Below are 19,968 nucleotides of genomic sequence, written 5' to 3'. Positions count from 1 at the left end.
ATTATATAGATGACTGATATGTAAGACACCTGTGCTCCAACACAGCACCAAGATGTCCTCGTCAGGGACCCAGTGCTCAGCACGTGCCTTTGATTCCTTGTTGCTGTCCTCTGAGGGACAGCTACTGTCATCCTTTTACTCCTGTAATTCTCAGCTGCCACTAAAACTGGCTGCATTCCAGTTTTAGTGGTACCTACAGCTGGTTATGGTTTAACGCTGTCATACTGTTTCTAAGGCATGGGAGAGGAGCTGGATTTCTTTTTCTCTTATGAAATACAGAGTTGGAACAAACTGTAAACAGAAAAGGGGCAAAATCTTGCAGCTGACTCTGTATATATAACTCTCATAATGTGAAACATTTATATAATGTCTTTCCAGTACAATCTTCAACAAATGTATTATTTATTCCCTGGCAGAATTCCTGTTATGCCTGTGCAAAGAGTACCCACAGTAGGCTCAGCTGCTATGATGTTTCGGTGTAATTTTACCAAGCAAATTGGTCTTAACACAGAGCTGGCCTGAATAACCTGTCCGTGGCCATACCATCAGTCTGGGAGGGAGCAAGGACTTGGACTCAGGGCTTCCAGTTACTAAGTTAGAGCTTTAGTCAGCAGCCAGCCTTTTTGTCTTAGGTAAACACTGTCTTCTAAATCTCTGACTTCACAACCTCACAGTCAGGAGCTCTGCTTACTAGCACTTCAGGGGATTTTTAATGAGTATCAGAAACAGACATTGAATGATCATTTCTATTGGATAGGTTGTTAGTGGAGAATTGCCTTACTTTTTTCAAAGTGATGGTAGGCTTGTGCAATGTAACCTATACGGAAATTGCCCATCAGGAAAAGATGTGCTTAGCTGCTCAATTGTTGGAAGAAAACAGGGAATTACTCAGACATGCCTCTTAGTTATTAGCAAGCATTAATAACATGCCTGGCATGATACATCAGAAAGGGACAGGCCAGGAAATAAGCTTCTAATTATCTACGGAACAGGTCCAGCCCAGCATGCTGTCTGGTCCTGAAATGCGGTGTTCCTGTTAGTTGTATAAACAGCACGATTTAAAAACAAACAAGGCAAAAAAATCCCCCAAATTGCTGAAGTAGTCTCTTGCAGCAATGAGTTCCAGTGGTGCCTGTGTAGTAGTATAAAAGAGCATTTACTTTCTTTAATCAGTTATGATTGTATTTTGCATCACACTCAACTATCCCTTTATTATTGTTTGAAGAGGATAAAAGTATCTTCATCTTCTCTACAACTATTTTTATTTTGTCTTACTCTACTAAGTTGCTTGAAGTGTTTGAAGCTTTTTCATTCTCTTTGCATGGAAATTTTCCAGGTTTATGGTTTATGTTACCTGGTTTGAACTCATGCCTTGTCCTGCTGTGCTGAATAAAAACAGACACACTGTTCAACTCCGCAGAGAACCCAAAACACTTCTACTCCCTCCTTGTTACTTCCGCTTTAATGTAGTAGTAGGTATTCATCATATTTCCTCCTGCACAATCACTGCATACAGTTTTTTGGGGTGGCAATTGGTTTCCTAACATCCAGTCTGAGTGAGCAGGGAATGTACTTCCCCTCTGTTACGAGCAAGGAATGTGGGCTAAAGTGCTTCAGGCTTGTCATCAATCCCTCCTAAATTTAGTATGAATGGAGTGTCCAGATTCTTGCAGCACAAGCTTTTGAAGTCTCATCTGCAGCCTTTTAGCAGTGTACAAGCTAAAAGAGCTTCTTTTTAAAGGCATTTCTCTGCGATCGCTGGAGTAAGAGTTGCTGTGACTCTGTTGGAGGGAGTCAGGATCTGGAGCAAGGCTGCTCTCCATTACAGCCAGTGATTTCTCAGGAGGAAAACTGGGGAAGTGGAGTGAAGAAACAGTCAGTTAGGGAATGGATGGATTGCTCTGTGGATGGCTCTCTCCTACGCTCAAGCAAGAGGCAATTCAGTTTTTCACCAGCAGTTATTGTGATGGGGGAGAGAGGAGAAGGAGCTCAAACTGACGTAACATTAAAAGCTGCAACATTAAAACCTGGTTTCCAAATGTTTATGAATACAGCAGGCTGGCCTAGGGAGGTGGTGGCTTTCACTTCGAAGGCACTGTATCAGTTATCTAGATCAACTGTCTAAATAGGCTTAGATTTAAGCTCCACAATGCCTAGCTGAAATGCTGTGGAGCATAAACCAGTAATTTGTTTTGTTTAGAAATGTTATTCTGGTATCCCAGAACCAACTTGTGGTGTTTTATCAAATTCCTTGACCGCACGGGAATGTCCCATCCTAACACAGCCACAGCTGAGGAATTAGCCACGTCCCTGATCATTTAAACAGGAACACTCTGCACCGTCCCTTTTGTGGAGGTAGAGACTTTATAAATGAATAGTTGAATTGTTCTAGCAAGGCAAAATGAGAAGCTTTCGCTCCTTTTTGTTTCTGCTCGATCTTTACATAGACGATTTCAGTTTATAAGTGAATCCAGACTTCTCTAAATGTCTGCAACAAAAATTTGAGAGGTAATTTATATTGATCAGTATTTGCCAGTGGAGGAAGAATTTGGATTTACTGTCCACTTATTAAAGATTCTGTTAGCAACGTCTAAGAGAAACGGCTACAAAAAGCCTCTTTTTCTGACTCAAAAAATAGCCAGGGTGGGAGTAATATTGATCCTGTGATCTTAAATACTAGCATTTGTCTTCTTCGTCTTTGATTCCCTCCTCCATGTACCAGTTCCTGTGTAACACATTCAAATCAATAAATACCTGAAACCAGGTGATTGTATAGTATTATGTTTTGTCTTATAGTATTATATAGAATTAGGGCCCTGATAGTGTTCGTCTTATGAAGGGAATGAGGGAGGTGAAGTAATAAATGCATCATTCATTCACTGATAAGAACCACATCTGTTCAAAATTCTGGATACAGAACACACACACACACAAAAACACACACAGAGTAAATAGCAGTGTATTTTGGCTCACTTCAATAAAGGGTACACAAAGGCTCTGGAGATTTATCCTGTTTATAGCAGCAGTTGCTGACCCTGTAAATCAAGTCTACTGCTTTAAAGGGAAGCATAACCATTTGGGATTTAAAAAAAAAACAGCTTTCCTCAGTCTCGGTTCAGTACTTTACCGTCCTCTATCTCTTAAGCTTTCAGTCAATAATGGTGCTTTCTGTAGAAGGATGCTCTGAGAGTTGCTTCTGGTTTCCAGAAATCAGTCCTGTTTTAAAAATATTGATTGGCTAAATGCCAGGCGTTGGTTTTGGCCTAGGCTTGGTATTGGGTGGAGGTCTGGAGTGACACGGTGATGACTGTTGTGCTTAATCAACCCATCTCATCTGTAGATATAGAAGACCTGTACAAATGTACTTGGAGCACTGTGTCCAGCTCTGGGGCCCCCAACATCAGAAGGACATGGACCTGCTTGAGCAGGTCCAGAGGCAGGTCCAGAGGAGGCCACAAAGATGCTCGGGGGGCTGGAGCACCTCCCCTGTGAGGACAGGCTGAGAGAGTTGGGGGGGTTCAGCTGGAGAAGAGAAGGCTCCGGGGAGACCTTAGAGCGGCCTCCCAGGACTGAAAGGGGCTACAGGAAAGGGGGGGGGGACTCTTGATCAGGGGGGGAGGGATAGGACAAGGGGTGATGATTTTAAACTGAAAGAGGGGAGATTTAGATGAGATCTAAGGAAGAAATTCTTCCCTGTGAGGATGGTGAGGCCCTGGCACAGGTTGCCCAGAGAAGCTGTGGCTGCCCCCTCCCTGGAAGGGTTCAAGGCCAGGTTGGACGGGGCTTTGGGCAACCTGGGCTAGTGGAAGGTGTCCCTGCCCATGGCAGGGGGCTTGGAACTGGATGATCTTTAAGGTCCCTTCCAACCCAAACCATTCTGTGATTCTATCATTCTATGAAATCATTACAAATTTAGTCCCCTTAATGATTTGTGAAATTTTCTTGGACCTGTTTTGCAAGTTCAGCTCCATATGTTTTTCATTGGGTAATTAGAAAAGACTCTGCTCTAGACACTAAAGTGTACCAGCTGCTTTATCACTGGAGTGAGTAGAATGCCTCTAAACTTCTTTTTATAACCTTTCACCCCTCCTATGTCCAGCTGTGAGAATCAGAGATTATGAGCTAAGGTATGAAGCTTCAGTAGACTTATCAGAAAAGATCTTGCAAGATAAAAAGAAAAGATGAAAAAAAGTATCACCACACCTCAGGACATGGCGCTGAGGATTCAATATGTGTACCTTTTCCCTCCTGAGTTGGCACCTCAGTTAGAAGCAGTGCACCCCAGTGTTATGCTAGATGTTTTGTGGCTGGAAATAATAAAAAAAAAAAAATTAAAAAAAAAAAAAAAGGCACAGACAAAATCCAAGGTCCTGAAAACTGGATTAGAGTTTCTGTGTCTCTACAAAGTAATAGGAAGGGATTTGAAGCTTCCATAATGCTCTGCAGAGAATACAGCTTTTATGTTTGTAAACAATGAACATTTGTATAGGTATAGCAGTGAAATAGGCTGTTGAGAATGCTTTTGCACAGAGCGCTGCTCTCACATCTTAGCAAAGATTTGAATGCGGCATACAAATACATATAATCCTAAAGAACCTGTGAAACAGGATGCTGAAAGAACAGTTTGTGATTTTCAAAAGTGTGCTACATAAATGCTTGCTGTAGAAATGTCTTTCACTTAGCTATCTGCTGGTCCCTGAGGAAGTTTTGCCCTGGAATGTCACATATCCCATTTCATCTTTGAAGTAGAAATTGTCCCAATCTTCCAGTTTACCCAATTGACACTGCTTCTGCAACTTCAGTTTTCAGGCTTTTGGCTTCTCTCACAAAAAAATGGAAAAGTTTCATGGGGCCATTTCCTACACATTCTTTTAAATGCCAGAATTTTATGGGATCAGATTTGTTTTGCCCATTGTCTGCTAAACTGCAGTTTTTATTACTGAAGCTAAGTTTAGATTCTAAATATTGCACTCCAGATGTGTTAATCAGAAGTCTTTACCAGTCTTAATTGCAGAAATGTTTTCAAGATTCAGTGCATATTAACTGCCAGAGCAGTTATTGGATGTTTTTTCCTAATTTCTCACTTGAAGATTAAATAGGAATTTGATGTTACTAGTAGGCTGCAGAAAGTGTAGTCCCCTAACTACTTCCTCCAGGATCCAAGGATCCACATGGAAATAATGGGCTGTGTCCACCTACAGCTTCCATTTTACATCAAACCCCGGAAGGAATGATACCAATCCCATTCCAGCCATCTAGCTATTGCACAGCAGCTATAAACAGGACATGTGGGAAGTCAAACACAAAGTCCCAGCAACATATTTGCTGTTAGGAACTTGAAGGAGGCCAAACTCAAGGAAGCAAGGGAGAAAGATAAAAATACTGTCACCAATGTGCAGCCAACTTTCTGTTGTTGAAAGGGTATTGAGGGTAAGTTTGTACACTGTCTGTTCTAGCACCAAAACATATCTTTAGGTGGTGACAGCTAGAAGTTGAGTAGGGTTGATACTTTTGTTCAGTGATGCTAAATTCAATTAAGAACCTCATTGTGTAATAGCCTTAAGTTCTGAAGTGCTTTGTTGTGCGTAAGGTGCTAGGAGGCTTGAGGAAGCATCATAATTCTCAGTGTTCTCTTCATTTCCATGTAGGCACGCTATCTTGAGTTAGATCTACAATGATAAAAAGTAACAGAAGAGAATCTGGAAAGATGAATTACAGCTTTGAGAGACCAGAAGAGTTGCTTACCATAATGTTCTTTCTTAGTTCCTCTTTTGAAAATCCAGTATGTTACAATGAAGAGGAACGTTCTCAGTGGCAGGGTTTCCTGCTAGAAAGGCAGGATGCACACATCATGTTATGACATGTAGTGAAGAGCATGCTGTTTGCTAATTAGTCGTGTCGTCTGGGGTTCCACCACACAGCAGGTGCAGAAACATGTTGCTGAACCCTGCATATGGGAATTCTATATTTTGAGCAATGTTGCAATGCCTGGCAGGAGACAGCAAAGTATGGAGAGATCTTTGATGAACAGTCCCACCTCCTTTAAAACTGGCTGACAAAGGAAGTACCATTCCCAAACTCTTTCACACTTTTTATTTCCATGTGTGTTCTTAGTTGCTCAGTGTGTGATTTCATTGTGCTAAATTGCATACTTTTTAAGAAAGCTGTATGTACAGTTATTTTCAGGCTGGGGATGGAAGCATATACCTGCCAAGAAAATACTTGCAAAGTATTGCATGAAAGTGCTTAGCAGACTAGTCTATTAAATTGCTTTTTAAGTTGGACCTTACTTTGCAGGTAGAAAACAGGGGCAGGAGAAATAAGGCAAAATTCTTCAAAAAGTGCCTTGATAAATAAACTTCCCCATCCTAGTAAAGAAATCTGTTCCACATACATAGTTGATTACACTCTGTTTGCCAGCTTTAGCGACAAGTATTTCTTGTTGCCTTTAGTTCATTGTTACCACTAGTTTCAGCGTTAGTTAAGGAAGGGCAAGTCAGTCTGTTCTTTCCCATGTTTTTCAGAGGACTTGACTTTGTGCGAACCCATTATACCAATGAAACTCATAGCAACATACTGCTGAAGGCAAAATTGCCTGGTACTACTGTGATGCAGGAAAACCAGGTTAAACATCAGTGCCCAGAGCTCTTTGTAGACACGGCAAATAGGAAAAAGTAGCTTATTTTGAATTTGGCAGCTGAGCACTCTGCTCACTCCAGGAAACTCTAAGCAGGGAGTGTTTGCAGAGTTTCCTCTCAGTTACCATACTGCTGGTACCAAAGAAATGAAAGCAAGAACTTGGAGGCACCTGGCCTCATACTCTTGACTTCCTTTTCATAACATTTAGGACAGTCATTCCTAAATCTGCTGGAAAATCTAGGGCATATGCAGGAAGGGACTCTGTGATGAATTAGAAATAAACCGTAGAATATTTATAATCTCATGTAAATAAACACACTGAACTACAGAGCACAGAGGCATGAAAAGTTTGTAATGTCTGGATTTTTGGTTTTATTTCAGCTCATTCAGACAAACAAATTGAAACATTATCCCAGCATCCATGGAGACTTCAGCAATGACTTCAAGCAGCCATGTGTTGTGTTCACTGGACATCCCTCTCTTAGATTTGGGGATGTGGTTCATTTCATGGAGTTATGGGGAAAATCTAGCTTGAACACTGTTATATTCACAGGTAAGTAAAATGCAGATATCGTTATCAAATTAACAATAGGTTGTACACTCAGGTTAAGTGTAGCCACATCCTAGGGGCTTTACTCATTTGTTCTGGGGCAGAAGTTTTTAACTTCAGTAGGAGCTCATCTAAATTAAGACCCCAGGAATGACTGTAGGAACAAATGTAATTATTGTGCCATTTAATTCATTTTAGCCCTGCAGAGCCAACCTTTGCTGTGCAGAGTCCATTCCTGCCATTTCTAAGCAAAATCTTTGTTATGCCCAGCAGTAAAATATCTACAGGAAATTAATTTTTGGATTAAAAGCAGCTGGCTGCAAGTTAAACCCAGGCAAGACCTAATTGATGCTGGAGAGAAAGGAGAAACACTTCTCCATATTCCATTGGAATCACAAACCTTTCCTCATCCCTTCTCCTGCTCTTTCATCAAAACCTCAGGCAACCAGACAGTGTTTCTAAAGATGTTTCTGTCATCTCTGCTGTTTCAGAAGTGTGCACCCCATACAGACCTGGTGGTAGTGATCTGTGCCGTGGCTGCCTTTTGGCTGAGCTTTTTTTTCAGATGCTTTTTTGGCTGACAGACACATTTGTATCTGAAGCTGAAGGTACAGCTCTAGCTAATACCCTGGGGAGCTGTTTCCTTTCTCGATGACTCAGGCTGCCAGGGACACAACAGGTCTTTTAAGTTCCTCCACTTCTCCCGGTCTGCTACTAGTGCTGACCCTACTTTTAATGGATTTAATGAATCAAAGCCTATCCACCTCAGAATAAGCTATGGTCTGAGATCCACAGGGCAGCTCCATCCTGGGATCATTAACAGCAAGACTAAGTGTTGGAAGAGAGAACATGAAGCTTTTGTGAAATCTAGCAAAGGGGATATCTTCCAGAGTTTGATCTGCTTTAAAAATACTTCAAGGCCTTTCCTCAAACTCACCTTCTGTCCAGGTGCCTCTTCTTTATACCTGATGTGTCATCCAAACAGAACCCTACCGTGGGCACTCTTCAGATCTGGGAAGGGAAATAATCCTTTAGGCCATTGCTACTGATTTTATGTATAACAAGCTCTGATATAACTGGGAGATGTGTTACATGTAACTCAGCCAGATGAAAAAGGTGTGGATTTTGGACTAGGACAAAGTAATTAGAAATAGGAGGGAGACCAGTAAGTGATCAAACCTACTCCCACAGCACGGCCATGATGGAGTCCCACTGTTAAGCTCATTTTCCTCTTCTTTTTAGTGAATAGGACTGCAGGAAAGCACATAACCTTGTAAAGAAAAGAGGATTGGAAAAGGGTTATTTCCTCCCTTCTTTGTTTTTTTAACTGTAGACTTGAGGCTTGTGATGAGCATGTCCCTTTGATTCTTTCACAATATTGGTACCAAAAAGTGTCACAGTATCATGATGCTGTTAAACCAATTTGGAAAGATTTAAAGAAGTGTGTAATTAGCCCTACTGCAAGGGGAGGGAAGATACAAGGGGGTTCCTGCTGAGCAGATAAGACACTTAAATCTAGACTGTGTTTGTGCTGGGAAATGGTTCATGGTACCACAGCACTAACGTCATAGCTGTTACAGTACTTATCACTCCTGACCTTTGAGGTAGTTTCAGAAGATATGCCCTAATTAAAGAAATTGGTAAAATTGCAATATAGATATGCATTGTCTTGGTAATAGTGAATTCTGCTCCATTTGGGACTTTAATTAAAACCAGAGTGTGTACACCCTTTGCTGGGTTGTGTATTTCATGAACCCCTAGGAAATGGGTGGCATTAATCATGTTCTGAATGTGCTACCCACCACCAGTGAGGGTGTCAGAAACTGGCTTTTAATGGCAAGAACTCTTATTCTGTGCCTTCTTGTAGGGAGAGGTAATTGACCTTTCTGTATTAAAATGTAATCCTTCTGGGAAATGAGGAAATAGAACAGATTTCTATTAGAATGTGACCCTGGCAAGTTGTTAAGGCATCTGAATGGCAGTCGTAACAACCTGGGGATGCATTAGGTCACAGTCTTTGAGATTCATTCCCAGTTTATACTTCAAATAAAACTCCAGTTGAGATCTGCGTTGGTTATTATGATGACCTTGGAGTGCACAGTGATTCCACGTGCTTGTGGTCGTTTGTTTCCTAAATTCATCTATCTGTGGCTTTTGGACTCTGTCTGTGTCTGTAGGCATATGCACCCAGCAGGATGTTCCTACTTCCGTACGACTGTCTCAGCTGGGAACAAAGACATCTTTGTCTACAGGAATTCCTAGCAGATTAAATTCTTCTGTTCTTAGTAACTCCAGTGGAAATCTGAAGCACCTCCATTGATGCCCAGGATTTTTATTATTTAATTATTTAGCTTCTCCTGTTTTAAGATAAAATCCCCTGTAGTTACGGAAGAAATTTGGTCCATTGAAGCAGTATGTGATAGAAGATGATATTCTAGCTTTTCCTGTGAAAGACTCCTAGTTTCTAGTAATTAGGACCTTTAAACTACAAGCCGTGCAGCATTGTTAATGATGACACTGCTCGTTCAGTCCACAGGAGCTAGGTAGTCTCCACCTTTCCAATTTGTAATGTGAAAAACAACTTGAGAGAGAATATAGGCTAAAACAGCAGATGCAGCCAATAGGCAGGACACCAGCTGTGAGTGAGCTGTAGAGCTGCTCTGCTTGCTTGTGTCATCTGCAAATGCTGCCACTGAAGCTGTATTGAATAGATTATTGATTAAAAATATTGAATGCCACTAAGCCATAAAAAAATTCTAGAAGAAAACACAGTAGAAAGGAGTCTGCTTCTTGCTCTCTCTCCGGTAACAACAATGCTTTAAAAACTAACTCCCTGGGAGATCTTAAAAACAGCTCATGCATGCCACATTAGTGCTGTACAGTGGAAGATTTTATAACTCAGTATCACAAAGTAGTAAATCAGATGTCTTGGGGGAAAAGCTAAAGACCTGTAATTCTGTCAGAAAAAGTCAATATGTGTCCTTGACAAGCGCTGTCTTCTGTCAGACGGGTGACTTCTGGGTTTTTGGTAGTTTCAAAACAGCTATTCCTGTATGTCACAAGTTCACTGTGAGACTAGCTCAAGTTTCATTTTTCACATGTTCTAAATCTTCAAAGCCCTGTGTTGGAATTCCTTCATTAGAATTTCTCACTTTTCAAAGGCTCTTACATTCTTAATTTGTTGTTCAGAGAGACTTTGGACTGGATGCCATTTTGGAATCTTAGTTCAGAAAATCCATGTCTGTGTGTTACCTGAGCCTACTGATTCAGAAATACTTAGTCTGAAGAGGTGTTGCCTCATGGCATTCTCAGATACAAGCAGTCAAATCCCCATGTCATCCACAACACCAGATGGGATGGAGAAGCTCTCTTCTGATAACTTTTTTAAGCTTACTATTTGCAATTTCATTGTACATCTCTATCAGAGGATCTGTGCCTGACTTAAGTTTCCCCAATGGTTTTAAAATGTCTTCTGGTTTTCCCCAGTGAGTTTTAAAATGTCTTCTGATTTAACCCTAATTGACCCACTGTTCATTCTTCAACTAGCTACCTTCTCAGTATTCTTATTTTTAAACTTCTATTCATTGCTATTAAATTTAACTGCCATTAACTCCCATTTTTTACATCGATATTTTTAGGCTTTGTTTCATTGCCACTAACACATCTGCTTTTAACTAGCGTGGCTTTTTGCCCAGTATAATTTTTATCTCGTGTTTGTAGATTCATGGCTTTTTGGGCATCTCGTAAGATGTTCTTGTACAACTATAATTTTTTGTTAATATTTCTCACTTTGATGTTCCCAGGCAGTTATTCTGACAATTGCTTTAAACTTGGGAAAATTATCCCTTTGACAGTTCCAGCATATGTATCATTGGCTGATGCTATATTCTGTTCTCACAGGGTAAATATAACCACATCATGATCACTGATACGTAGCCAGCAGCAGATTTTTAGGCTAGCAATTAACTTGTCTTTATTAGTAGAATGAGGCCCAATATTGAATGTCGGATGCCATGGTGGGTGCTGAACTTCCTGTGATAAAGTTTTAAGGACATTTTTTCTTGCTGTCTACATGAGAAATCCAGCCAGTGCTTTCCTCGGGGTGATGTAAGAACATAGAAGATGGGTGTCTAAATCTGGCCTCAAGTCTCTGTATTTACATTTCCTTTAAGTTCATCCTTTTACACAGCCTGAGCAGATACAAGAGAAATATCTCATACTGTTTTCTAGCAAGGCTTAGTGGTTCACAACTGTGCTTCACTCTGCAGGTTGTCCTTTGAGGCCCTGTGGTTCAGAATACTCTAGCAGAGAACTCTTCATGCATCCCCTTCTCTTTTTCCCATTCTGTACTTACCAAACTAATACCAATTTTTCCTTTTTAGCATTCCCTTTATGCAATCTATCCCACAGTTATCAGGTAGATAGGGATGGCATAAGCTTTTCCACATCATTAGTTGGTGGCCTCCAGAATCAAATGGCTACATGTATCCTACACTGTGTCACCTATGAGAGCTACGTTTTTCATTCACCAAAAAAATAGTGTTTTTCTGTAGTATTGTCAATGTTGTATTACTCTCTGTGTGAGTAAATGCCCATTCAGTGCGTGACTTTTCCCTGGAAAACCTCTAATCTGATTTTTAAAAGTCAATAATAAGAGTACAAAGGGAAGTTGAGACTTGCTAGGTCTAATAAAGATACCACCTAATAAAGTTATCACAACCCATCTCTCCTGGATAGCCCCTACCTCAAGCAACCTTCAGTTCATACTGGCCTGAACTAGAACTGCTCTGCTGGCATAACCATGAAAAGCCCAATTGCCTGTCCCTTCAACAGGAGGGCCCGACAGGTCCTCTTGGGTTATGTTAAAATTTGGACCTTTGTTTTCCATCAGTCTAAACCTGGCACTTAGATTTTTAAAAAATATATATACTGTAAGGAAAAACAAAAGGAGTTGGGAGGTAATATGTCTGCAGGCGAGGACATTGGTACATGTTTATCAAGATACGATCTTTATGCTGCATTTTTGTCATAGTGAAAAAACAAGCTGACATTTGGGTTACCTTATGATACCAAAAATGTATACCTCTTGCCTTCTTTTACAGGATCTGATTAAAAATAAGAGATGATGGTTTTGTCTTGATTAAATTTGTTATAAAAATCATGCAATAGTGTGTTCAAATGAAATAGTATTGCTCTGTTGCTTGATTAAAGTAAGACTAATTGTGGGCATAATTTTCATCAAATTAACTGAAAATAACGGGTGTGGGAAGGAAGAAGAGAAATCTATAACAGAATTAACACTGCTGAACAACAGCTTGTCTAGACTGGAATGTGGAATCAGAGAGGAATTGGACCATCTTTGTTCTTAATAGGCATTCAGTGTTTTCAACATTTCTCTTTTCAGAACCCGATTTCTCTTATCTGGATGCCCTGGCTCCTTATCAACCTTTGGCAATGAAATGTGTTTACTGTCCCATTGACACAAGACTGAATTTTATTCAGGTGTCTAAATTACTCAAAGAAGTCCAGGTAATAAATTTTCTGTTGCCTTTTCTTATGTTTCTTCACACACGTGAAATAAATAGGTCATCTGTGAACAACCATTACATTAAACAATAGCAAAATCAAGACAACACTCAGATGCTTTTTTTCCACGAGAGAGCACACAGCATTGAGCTCTCCTTTATCATCCTGCTCCAAAATGAATATGGCATGACTGCCAATCTCTGCACGGAATTGGCTGGAAGATCCCTGAAAGCTTAGAGCACAGAGCAAATGGTGTGTGCATTTCTTTCCTCCCTTTTAGGTATATATAGTCATAATAACTTTTCCCCTTATTCTTTTTCTTGTTTGTATGAATAAGCCTGGCTGTGTCTGATACAGTCTTCATGTGAAGGGTACCAAGTGCTGAGTATCCTCAGTGCCCTCAGCTTTAACCATCTGCTCTTCATCCTGCAGTTGATACTTGTTTTGGTCCTGGCACTGCTGTTCTGGAGTTTTACTCTCACACTTCTTCCAAATCCACTGCTGTCCGTATTCCGTTTGCAGAATCCAAACTTCTTCTCTCTAGGAAGAAGGCCAGAGCGTTCATGTAGTCTCTGCTTTCCCCCCTTGACCCTTCTTGGTTTTAGCTGCCTCTCCTTGTCCATCCAATTTGTTTCTACTGAAATTTGTTTTCTGACTCATGACATAATTAAAATAATACCCAGTTTTGTTCCTGGCTGAGCTTTTCCCTTTGTTCTATCTTCAACTTTTGAACACAAAAGTACATATTCTTCCAAACCTCTTAACAATGTCTGGATCATTTTATCTCATTGTTCTGTGACCTGGTTTGTCACCACACAACTGATAGCAATTGCTACTGCCTGTTTTTCGGACAAGCATTTTCTTCCATGTTACTACAAGTACAATGTTGTTTCCAAAACAGCTTGCAGAAACGCTGTCTTGTCCTTTGGCTTCCTTAAATCCTGCAGTGATCCTTGTGGCAACCAGCCTGTTTATGCTTTGTTAATATATCGCTGACAGGTCAGGAAAACTCAGAGTTGCTTATTGTGCTGAAGTTTTTGCAGCCTTGCATATTGATACATCTGCCTCCCTCCATGCCATTTTTAAATGGTCTCCACCACTACTGTCATTTGCTTCCAATTTAGATGACACGGGTTTGGAAGAAAAAGCTACTCAATGTTGTTTTTTTTTTTTCTCTCCTTCTGGCAGCTAACATGACTGCTGATATTGAAGTGGTGATTAAAGACACAAATTTAGGCCTTGTTACTCTGGACACTGTTGTATACAAAGCAAAGACTGCCTGCTCCTTGAACAGTTTGTTCCAACACTGTCTGGATCTGCCGGATTGCATCTTTTGGGTGTTGTTTTCATACAAATAAATTAGCTTGCTAACAACAATCTGCAAACCTCCTTATGGCAATGATTACCATTGTAGGGCAGCGCACAGAATCAACCAAACATTTTTGTAAGTCACCACAATCTTCTTTTCCAGCCTCTCCACGTAGTTTGCCCGGAGCAGTACACTCAGCCACCACCCACCCAGTCTCATCGCACAGATCTGATGGTAGACTGCCAGCCCCCCCCGATGTCCTACCGCAGAGCAGAGGTGCTCACTCTTCCGTACAAGCGACGCTATGAGAAGATCGAAATCATGCCAGAAGTGAGTAACAAAAATGGGGAAAAAGATGGTGGTTTCTTGCTCATACAGCCAAATTCAAGCTACTGCTTCAGTAGCCCGTTTGACTGAAGATATCTCGTGGCTGTGATTTACTGTTGACCATGATCATGTCAAGCAATTTCTATCAAATGGAGGGCTAAGAAAGAAGCATTTCTGAGAGAGAATTTCACCGTGTAAACTAATGGGAATTGAAAAAACATGATGGGCAAGCAAAAAATATGTCCAGATTAATTGTCCTTTGCAAGGATTTATTGCGTCTCAAAATACAGAACAAATGCTAGCCACCTGTGAGGCAAGCCAGTCATCTCCAGTTTAAATATGAGTAAGTTGAGGCACTGCAGTTTGAATTGGTGGCCCAGGGCCATGGAAAGAATCCAAAGAATCTGGGAGTTAGGAGCCAGGAGTTGTCTTTCTCCTTCCCCAGCTGTATCTGCCATGAGAAATACCTTTTCCCTGGAGGAGCAGTATTCAGTCATACGTTAAAGGCATAATAGTGAAATGGCTAATTTGTATTACAGCAGTTTCAATAAATGGTTAATTCCTACAGACCGCTGAAGTCCAACAGGTTAATGGGTTGCTTGTAGCCATCTGTAATGTGGACTACTTATGCCCGCCACACCTATTAATAATTTATTAACCCCATAAGTCAAATATAAATTGCCCATAATACAAAGGGTGACCCATATTTTAACAGACATGATGTTAAAATATCTTTTTGACAATCCAATCAGCACAAATGTGTCCTTAGATCAAAGGTGACAGTGTCTTTTTACAAGCAGGCGTTACTGCCCTTTGGAAATTGTTGAGTCTACTTTTCATCAGAGAGTAGAGGGAGGAAGTAGCCTTTGTTAAGCCAGACATGAAGTACAGAACTGGTACCTTTGTAACAAAATCCCTCAGCCAGTCCGCAACACCCATTCCTACCATTTCGTGTATGTCTACTTTGTGCATCAGTTCTGTTAGGAGCCTGCCCAGCCCACTGGTTAGAGGACTGCCAGAGACAAGGGGGGATTTTTTAATTAGAAAATAGACTTGGATGCAACTCCATCATGGCACGTATATTTAGTTGGTTTGGAAATCTGCATATTTATTGGATCCTCTTAAACCTAAGACTAGTAAAATGTGACTTCCATTCACCAGCATGACCAAACCAAATCTTATATTCTGAGTGCAGATAGCCAGCACGTGGCTTACCTGTTATTTAGATTCCACTGAAGCTTTGGATTTTCCCCTAAACTGTGAGGGTGTAAGTGAGCCTTTGTGTGTGAGCCTATCCCTTGTGTCAGCCCTGTAAGGAGGGTGGATACCAGCTTTCCCTGTACACAGAATGCAAATTAGCACAGATGCTACAGATGAATATTCACCAACCCTCATACATTCTGAAGTTTCTCTCGAGGGGGAGAGTTGTCTAAGAGCTAGGCTGGTCCACGGGAGTCACAGGTTCAGTTTCTTGCTCTGTCGGAGTCTTCCTGTATGATCAGCACAAGTCTAAAACACAAAATGCAGCTCACATTGGAAAGGACACTGAGGACTGCAGAGCTCCCTGGCATAGCTTATTAGTCTGAAGGCAGTGCCATGCTCATGGGACTAGACCGCATCAGAAAACAAGTCAGTGTTTCTCTTGTTAGCTTGGCCGTTGGCAGCAAGATCCCTTACATTTGAGGCTCAAGAGGCTGTGTGGATTCGGTCTCATTGGCAACCCCTAATGTGAAAATGCTCTCCGTTTCTCAAACCCAGATCTCCAGTGGTTTTGAGGTGCTGTTTGTCACTGAAGTGAATGGATTCTTCCTATACCTTTAGGTAAAAACACTGCACAGAAACAAGAGCGCTTCCCAAAACTGCTGGGATGTTGGAGAGAGGATGCACTGGAGATAATGTGGTATTCACCAGCCTGGGAATGGGTATCAAAGAAGCACGTAGAAAATGAGGGCTAGTTTCTACTGCATCCACTTTAACTTGGAGCAGAAAGCCGCACAGACAGGACTATCAACCAAAATGGCCCTTTTTTTCCCTCTAACAAGTAACATCAAATTATATTCACACAGGAGTCCTAATTTCAAGGCTATTTGTGCGCAGGGAGTAGAAACATTTTATGTGATTTTCCATGTTCAGATATTCTCCAGGGTTCCAAAGCTGCACTTACCAACTTGTTGCAAAAAGCTACTTGGTATTTAATGATGCTCCAGAAAAGACTTTTTAATATGATACAAAAATAAGGTAGATCAGATCATCTCTGAGACTTTCAGGAAAGCTGTTGTCCTTTCGCATTGGTGTCAGGGAGGTGATGTTTGCTTGCCTCGGGGGGTTCTTTGAGAGTTAGACCCGTTAGTGGTTGTGTGCTTGCCTCACAGAGCAAGGCTGTGATTCAGGGCTGTTAACAGGATGCCATTCCCCAGCACTGAGATGTGCAAATCATCTTCAAAAAGAGACTTTGCTCATTCTTTTTGAGGAAACTTGCTAGAGAAATAGCAATGCCAACTTTGTAGTGATCACAGACTGTCTCTCCAGGACAATCTCTATTTCAGCATGCCTTCATCACATCACCGTGTGAAGCTAGTTTTTGCTTCCAACTTGACCTGCAGGGTGGTGGTAAGGCATGGGAGGGATGGTGTGTTGTCTCCCACTCTCTCTGCCTTCAGTCTTTGAGTCTTAGCAGCGTGGCTGATAGCTGCTGAGAAGTGTAACTGTGTGATCTCTCCTACTCTGTGTAACCAGTTGCAACAGGCAATCCCAAAGAATCATTGTTTGGTTTTCAAATAAATGGAAGAAGGAGGAAAATACTGTCTTTTTCTGGGGCCTGTATTTCCTTTGATGCTAACCCTCTAAATGAGCACCTTACCTCCCTAACAATTCTTATGTGCCATCTGCACAGCTTGCCTCATTCCCTCTCCCAGCAGAAGAGCCCTGTCTCTCTGTCCCATTGTGCAGAGAGGTTGTTGGGATGTTGGTTTTGAGAAGCCGATGCAGATGCTGGTTTCACCCAGGGTTTACACAGTAGTGGCAAAAAATGGCTGTAACTTTCCCTTCTACTGGCTGGTTTATGCCAGACGGGATTGCAGATATGATAGATGAGGCTCCCTGGTGAGGAGTATTTGCTGCTTAATGTCCCCTTTTCAGTAGTTTCATCCAGGAAGTCTCTTTAATGGTGCCTGAATATATAGGAATTCTATATTGCAAGGAAAAGGCATTTGTTTCAAACGGGCTGCCACTAGCTCTGGGGTTCTGTGAAGGTTCAAGTGGCGATTGGAAAAGGTATTTTATAGCTCTTAGCAAACCTTGCAAAGGCATGTTATTTGTCAAAACCACGTTAGCCAAAAATGGAATGATGAAATCCACCCTGGAAAAAAAAGTAATTGCTAGATCTGCTCCAGGGCTAGGACTTGTGTCTAAAGTACAGCTAAAAGTCTCATAAAAGAATGTCTGCTTCAATGAAGTCCTGATCAGGGCCCTCTCCTAACATCCACAGCCCTTTCTCAGAGTGGACATGTGCTCAAACTTCTGTCTGGATTCTTAAAGCTTTTGAAAACCAAACAGTTGGCTCAGCGTGGTTTCAGTCAATACCGGCTGCCGGTATGGTAGTGTGAAATTTCCTTTCCAAAACTGTTTCAGTGGTTCAGATTCTGTCAGACTAATGTAAATTTACTTATGCTGCTGGAGTTTGTCTACATTTCAATCACTTCATGGAAGAGCAAAGTCAGGTCAAGCAGGACTGTTGTATGTTAATGAGATTTACACTCAGAGCAGCCTTTGTTTAGAGAGAGGTTTTAACAGTCCCAAGGCACCAGGCTGGAATGGCTCTCAGAGGTATTGTGGAAACCTTTACCCTTTAACTAATTTGTTCTTCTCAGCATCTGCCTTTCACTTTAAAAAATAATAAAAAAAAAGACTGCTTCCTGGAAATTGGTTAGGCATTGTCTATTCACAGGAGAACGATGGGAAAATGGAAAACACCTTCTGGAGCAAACAGATAAATTAAACAGTAGTGTTTGAGCAAATAATGTGCCTCCAGTTTAATTACAGCTGAACAATGGTGCGGATCACTTGATTTCAGCAGCAGACTGACTTCAGTGAGGGCTCTGTGTTTTTAAAATACTCTATTTGCAAGTTCTTGGGGATGCAGACCAGTATAGGAGAGTGTGAATGTGCGGTGCAGAGCCTGACATGGAATGAAATGACAAGGAACTATAAGGATGTCCCCTCCCTGGAAGGGTTCAAGGCCAAGTTGGACGGGGCTTTGAGCAACATGGGCTAGTGGAAGGTGTCCCTGCCTGTGCCAGGGGGATTGGAACTAGATGATCTTTAAGGTCACTTCCAACCCAAACCATTCTATGATTCTTCAATTGCAGAGAAGAACTAGGAAAAAAGCCACGTGGCAGCCCATTATAATTATGTAGCTTTCAGTTCATCCTTCCCTTCTCCTGTCTCGACTTCTCTTTCCACATAGGATCTTGCCAATTTTTTTTTGAAAGAAAAGGAAGGCAAAACATGGCTTTCATCTTACCTCTCCAACTTCTTTCCATGTTTCAGTTTGATTTCTGTCTTTCTTCTAACTCTTGACTTATTTGGTGACCCCACATTATCCAGTCTCCTGACCTCTCCATTCCTCTTAACCTGACTATTCCCCCTTGTATGAGATGCCATAGTCTCACTTACCATAAAGTAAATGAAATATAACCCATCTGCTTGCTTCTGCTACTGTCATTCCTCCCTTAAGCTCCAAGCTCACTGAAACCACTGTCTGTAAAATTGCCTGGAGTCCCTCCCTCGTTCTAGCACAGGCCCTCTCTTAGTTTGACTCCACCTGTTGACATTCCAGCAAAACTACTTTTGTTTCAGCTTTTACCAACCTTTTCATAGACAAAGCCAGAACCACTGTAGTCTGCTGTCTTCCTGATTTACATCATTAGTGTTCAATGCAATCAGCCATTCTTTTCTTCTTGAAAATGTCTCCCGCCTCACTCTGGTGTCTCTTCTCTCCTGGCCGTTCAGCTTCCCATTGCTTCTGCAGAGAATTCATTCTCCTCCCTGCTCCCCTCTTGTGTGAGCTTTGAATGTGTTATCCCTTCTTTCCTTCACCTTTTTTTTTTTTCCCCCTGCACCTTTTCTCTGATTACTGTCATCCACAGATTGACCTGTTTAGATTGATGAAATTTGGATCTGCTTTTCTGCTCCTGGCCTGCCTTTGTCTGCCCATATTAATATCTAGGTTTGTTTCTCCTTCATTTTTGATGGCTGGCTGTAAGATAACACTCTTTTCTAGCCAGGCACTCACCTCTCTTCCCAGTCAGCTTCAACATTATATTCTGACTTGACATTCTGACCCATAAACTGGTTACTATATTTTGAATATTTTAATTGATGCCCTTTTCATGTCTTTCAAATGACTCATTGTTTGCATCTGTAAGATGCTTGCCTTTACTTTGAAGATATTTCACGTCCTTGCTTCCCCTGCCCATCATTTTTCATTCAAGTTTGAGGCTGATTTCTGCTTCTGCTGGTTCTGGCTTCCACTGTCCTCTTGTAAGTTCCTCAAACAACTGTTTCCTGCCTGCTCCCAGGCTATCCAGCATATTGGGGAAGAGCTTCATTAAACAGC

General features: G+C 41.3%; 1 protein-coding gene across 5 annotated transcripts in view; it reads left to right on the top strand.

The window, feature by feature from the left end:
• The window catches only part of INTS9 (integrator complex subunit 9), a 74,577-nt gene that overhangs the window by 42,822 nt on the left and 11,787 nt on the right, over window positions 1-19,968 (top strand). For all 5 annotated transcript variants that reach the window (XM_074861299.1, XM_074861296.1, XM_074861297.1 and 2 more), the window contains 3 exons: window positions 7,021-7,192; window positions 12,594-12,718; window positions 14,187-14,354. In XM_074861299.1, the coding sequence (XP_074717400.1) occupies window positions 7,021-7,192; window positions 12,594-12,718; window positions 14,187-14,354 (465 nt within the window). The remainder of the gene's footprint in view (window positions 1-7,020; window positions 7,193-12,593; window positions 12,719-14,186; window positions 14,355-19,968) is intronic.

Source organism: Strix uralensis, chromosome 3, assembly GCF_047716275.1.
Source record: "Strix uralensis isolate ZFMK-TIS-50842 chromosome 3, bStrUra1, whole genome shotgun sequence".
Taxonomy (NCBI): Eukaryota; Metazoa; Chordata; class Aves; order Strigiformes; family Strigidae; genus Strix; species Strix uralensis.
Note: the sequence above shows the minus strand (reverse complement) of the source record. Positions and strands in the feature narration are given on the sequence as shown.